This window comes from Musa acuminata, chromosome BXJ3-3 (assembly GCF_036884655.1).
Source record: "Musa acuminata AAA Group cultivar baxijiao chromosome BXJ3-3, Cavendish_Baxijiao_AAA, whole genome shotgun sequence".
Lineage (NCBI taxonomy): Eukaryota > Viridiplantae > Streptophyta > Magnoliopsida > Zingiberales > Musaceae > Musa > Musa acuminata.
Genome location: NC_088351.1, coordinates 33110706 through 33116310, shown reverse-complemented (window position 1 = coordinate 33116310; position 5605 = coordinate 33110706). Strand labels below are relative to the sequence as shown.

Genomic DNA, 5605 nt, shown 5'->3' with positions numbered 1-5605 from the left:
TTTAGTGAATTCTTCGTTGAGAGGGCTTGTACCTAAAGATATATCAAATACAAAGATATAAAGACAAAGATAAAATCGAGTTAATATGATTAAGAAGAAGAATTTATGTCAGTAGGGCATAGAAAATATAAGATCACATCAAATCAATTCATTTTAAATTTAACTTTTTTTAGTTTCACTATTATTTACTAAGCTGTTACTATCAAGGGTATTTATATTTTATAAAAGAAGGGGTGCTATATGGGATAAAAGAAACACGAAACACTTTATATAAGATAAGGGAAAATATGTTCTTTTTTAGATAACTCATCCAATAATTTATGTACCATCTATTTTAGTAAACATTTATTCTATTTTGAACTATGCAGAAATATCAAATAGTATCACGTATTAAATTATTATAATAAATATTTTATATATAGTTTTTATAAAGAGAACTTCAAAAGAATTTCTTGTGAGGGAGAGAGGGTTACTTAGAGATATGACGAAAATAAAGATATAAAGAAAAAATAAAATCAACTTAATAAGGTTCGGAGAAAAAGAGATAGTGACAAACCAATTCACCAAGAAAAGAAGAAAAAAGAAAATAAACCATTTTTTGAACTTTTTTTTTTGTTTTAACCACTATCGACCTCAATCATTTTCTTTATATGGCTAGGCCAATATCAAAGGTATTTTCATATTTTATAAAAGAATATATACTATACGAGAGAAAAAATATGAGACACTTCTTATGAGAAAACGGTAAATAAGATTTTTTAAGAGAGATAATCTAATAATTTATATTAAGAAATTTATATTGATCCATCTGAAGTTGTAATTTACGTGTAAATAGTTTTTCTATGCCCTAAAAGAGTATTCATTCATAATGTACCATCTATTTTAGTAGATATTTATTTTATTTTTACTTCTGCACCAACACCAAATAGTATGACACATTAAATAAACATCAAAGAGATAATTTTCTTCTATAAGTCGAGTTTCATTTCAACAAATAAAATTAATTCTTGTGTCTACCACCGGAAAATAACTCTGATCAGATTTCACACGGAGACAAAACTTATTTATCATATCAGGCAACTGAGGACAGAAAAAAAATTGGTGGAATTACTTTCGCATCCTCGAAAGTCCTACAGCTGTTGAATACACGCTCCCAGAAAGCGAAAAGTCAGTCGTGCAGAAAGTGGTTCAGATCAGTCTCACGAAGACGTTGGGACACAGTTTCCGAGGAGGAGAAATGTGAAGCTGCTGTGTGAGAGTGTTGCGCGTGGCTTTTGACCACGCTCCTCATGTGCGTAGCACGTGCAGCCTACAATAATTGATGCTGCCAACCTCGCTTTCGAAGAAGACTTCTTCTTGAGGAGGAGAAGTCCTTGTCGCTGCAAATATCCATCTACTCTGAGAATCCTCTGCCCTTTTCTATTTGGGGAAAGACGGATCAGCCCTGCACTGCGATGTCGTCGTCGATACTAGCAGGCTTGGTATGGCTCGGAGAGTTCTTCATCGGGAGCTTGAAGGATAAGATCAGCGACTATTTGATCCAACGGCTTTTGGAGGAGCTCGGAGTCGATGCAGGCTTGGGATGGCTCGGAGAGTCCATTGGGAGCTTGATGGATAAGATCAGAGACTCTGCGATCGAGGAGCTCGGAGTCGGAGATGACCTCGGCGAGCTGATGAATACTCTTACCAGGACTAGGCACATCATCGGCGAAGTCGAGAACATGTTGCTTAGAGATGAAGACACGAAAAAGCGATTGAAGGAATTGCTGATGGAACTAAAGGACACTGCTTATGACGCTGAGGACTTGCTTGACGAGATCCAGTTCCGGGTTCTAAAGCAACAGATCGAGCAACAAGGAGCTCAGGGGGGTGAGGCAAGTAACCAATCATCTTCTTCTTCTGGTCTCCCTTCGAGGAAAAAGAGAAAAAAATCGGCACCTGAGGTTATCAGTCGCTTACTCGGTAGAGGATATGATGACGATGCTGTGACAGTAAGGAAAACTCAGGCGATGTTAGGTAAAATCACTGCTGACATCGAGGATCTCATTAGCACATTTGATGCCGATGGGAAACAGATGATAGAAATTCCAGTATTCGGACGAGAGGAACAGCTGAATCACCTTCTCGAAAAGTTGATGAAATCTGCCGATGGATCCGGATCCAGCAACAGTAACATCTCTACCGTAAGTATTGTTGGGATCGGAGGGGTCGGAAAGACGACTCTTGCTCAGCAAGCCTACAACCACGAGAGGGTGCAGGACTATTTTCAGCTTAAGGTCTGGGTCTGTGTATCCCGGAACTTCAACGTGGAGAGGCTTACCAAAGATATCATAGAATCCTTAAAGCAGGAGAAGTGTGATCTCAACAACTTAGATACACTTCAACAGGTTGTTAAGGAGGAGTTGACCTCAAAAAGGTTCCTGCTTGTCCTCGACGATGTGTGGAACGATGACAGCCTGAAATGGGAAAGATTTTGTGCACCATTGAGGTCCGCAGTACCAGGAAGCAAAATTTTGGTTACAACTCGCTCTAAAAAGATTGCAGAAATGGTTGGCAATCCGATCCCTCTATATGGTCTGGATAACGCCAGCTACTGGGAATTTTTCAAGACATGTGCATTTGGTTCCGAAGACGCCGGTGAATTTCCACAGCAAGAAGCCATCGCAAAGAAGATTGCTAGCAGGTTGAAGGGGTTGCCACTTGCGGCATGGACGGTAGGCGGGATGTTGAAGGCGCAGATGAATGAGAAGCACTGGAGAAACATCGCAGAGAGTGAAATATGGCAACTACCTAATTGCGAAGAGGATGATCTGCCAATCGTACAACCGAACTATCGATGTCTTCCAGCACACCTTAAATGGTGCTTTGTTTTTTGTTCCCTGTTCTCCAAGGATTGTCAGTTTGATAAAGAGGACTTGATCCGGTTTTGGATGGCAGAAGGCTTCGTTGTTGCTCAGGACAATATGACGATGGAGTATGTAGGAAACGGCTATTTCCTCGAGTTAGTGAACCGGTGTTTCTTTCGGAAAGATCCTCTGGGATCGGGGTATGTGATGCATGACCTCATGCACGATCTTACTCAAGTTATTTCAGAGGGGGAGTTTTGTAGGATCAATGATGATAAGTCAAAAGAGATCCCAAACACGACTCGTCATCTATCAGCAAAATTGACCAATGGAACTAACTTAATGAAGTTCTCCTGTTATGAGAAATTGCGGACTCTCGTGATCAATTACGAAAGTCATTGGTATGGCTTTGGAGTGGAGGACTCTTTGTTCCCTAGTATCATGTTTGAAAGATTAAAAAACATTCGAGTGTTGATATTACGCTACTGTGGCTTGCGGGAGTTGCCTGAGACAATTGGTGACTTGATACACCTCCGTTATCTTGACATATCCTACAACCGTCAGATTTGGAGGCTGCCGGAGTCATTATGTGGTCTTTACGATTTGCAAGTACTGGATCTGTTTCAATGTCCACTACAGAGTTTCCCGCACGGCACGAGCAAGTTGATCAACTTGATGCATCTTAATGCAGCAGACGAAATAATTTCCAAGATAAATGATGTTGGGAAGCTGACTTCTCTTCGGGGATTGTCTTCATTCATAGTACTCAAGGATCAGGGACACGAGGTTGCCCAATTAGACGGTCTGACACAGCTTCATGGAGAACTTCGAATTACCAATCTTGAGAACGTTGAGAGTAAACAAGAAGCAAGCAAGGCTAATCTGAACAACAAACAGTACCTTGATGCACTGGCCTTACAATGGACATCGGATGATGGCTCCAGTTTGGACGACAATGAATTAGTTATGTCGGAGGAGGTACTCGAAGGTCTCCAACCACATCAGGCTCTCAAACGTTTGACGATCAGAGGGTACAATGGTGTCAGATCACCCAGTTGGCTGCAGGCACAATTGTTAGCGAACCTGATAACTCTTGAACTAGAAAACTGCACAGCATGGGAGGATCTTTCATGTATTGGACACCTACTGAATCTCAAGAACCTTTACGTGAAGGGAATGCCTGCGGTGAAACAAATAAGTCATGGATTAAGTACAGAGAGCAAGTTCTTGCCTAATCTGGAAGAGCTAGTGCTGGAGAACATGGTGGCATTGGAGGAACTCCCGAGTCTTTTACAACTTTCAAATCTCAAGGTTCTTCACATCGAGCGAATGCCAGCAGTGAAAGAGATTGGACATGGATTCTTTAATCACATAGACAAGAATTGGTTACCTAGGCTAGAAAAGGTACATCTTGAGGACATTCCAGCTTGTGAGAGACTCCCTTGTATTGGACAACTGCCGTGTCTTAAGATTCTTCGCATCGAGAGAATGTCAGCAGTGACGAAGGTAGGCCACGAGTTCTTTGGTTGTAGAGATCGACGCAAGTGTTTTCCAAGCTTGGAAGAACTCAAATTCAGCGACATGCCAGCATGGCAAGAGTGGTCATGGGCTGATGGCGGAGAGCTGTTTCCCTGCTTGCGTAGGCTTGAAATCGTAAGATGCCCGAAGCTTCAGAGGTTGCCTCCCCTCCCTCCACTTGAAACATTAAGATTAGATGAAGTCGGATTGACAGAAGCAACGTTGTTCTGTTTTCGGTAGGTTTTCCTTTCGTACTCTCTGAGACCACTCTGAAATAGCTAGATTTTTTATCCAAGAACATAAAACTCAGTACAACACTTAGTAAGGGTTTAATTGTAAAAGGCACAATTTATTTCACTATATATTTATGTTTTTTATGACTAGTTATTGGCAATTCTTTATACTATAATCATTTATGTTCTGATATATGGTTTCAGTTGTATTATGCTTTTATTATGAAAATATATTTAAATATATGTTGCTTTTAAGAAAAGAATGATAAGCATTTTATTTACCATTTAAAAAAATATATAAAGTGTAACTTTTGTAAATTATATCCATATAAAAAAATTGATATTTATGTATATTTTAGAATGCATGCATTGAATGTTTAAAGCATACTTAAGGATGATAAATTTTGTTTTTATGTGAGTTACAATATTTTCTTTACTCATATCATTTTTTTTTTAATTTTCAGATCAAAGGAGTAGCTCATTTGCCGATATGATTTGAAGAATGATTTAAGAGTATTGTGCATCGAACAGTAATGTACATTTAAATTAAATTGTATGTGTTATTTGGGCTTCAATGTTATGAACTTTTAAAGAGTCATTGAATTTGTTGTATGTGTTGGGAGTGGCTTGATTATAAATTGAAATATGTAATAGATATTATATGAAAATTATTTGTTTAGATTTTTCATCTTATATTTCTGTAGGAAATTTTATAACTTTGTGATGTTGGACCGATGCAAGCTTTCTACTAGCTAAAGGGCGTTATAGCTTCCCCTCTTGACTGACACAAATTATTTTTTATCTATAAAAAAAATTATAATAATATGTAGAAATGATTTTTATTGTGCATAAGAGATATTTGAGTTTGTATGCTGTTGCTTATCTAATAAATTTGAATGTGCTTTCTTATAAGTCTGGTTGATGCATTGCACAGAGATCAAAATGATCAAAGAAGGCATATCCATTAAAAATGACATTTGTGTATACAGCTTTGAGTGCTTCCAAGGT

General features: G+C 38.6%; 1 protein-coding gene across 1 annotated transcript; it reads left to right on the top strand.

The window, feature by feature from the left end:
* The first annotated feature begins 1350 nt into the window (after positions 1–1350).
* On the top strand, positions 1351–5290 carry LOC135633242 (putative disease resistance RPP13-like protein 1). Its single transcript, XM_065142474.1, has 2 exons — positions 1351–4600; positions 5062–5290. The coding sequence occupies exons 1-2, from the start codon at positions 1455–1457 to the stop codon at positions 5072–5074; spliced, it is 3159 nt and encodes a 1052-aa protein (XP_064998546.1). The 5' UTR covers positions 1351–1454; the 3' UTR covers positions 5075–5290.
* Positions 5291–5605: the final 315 nt, after the last annotated feature.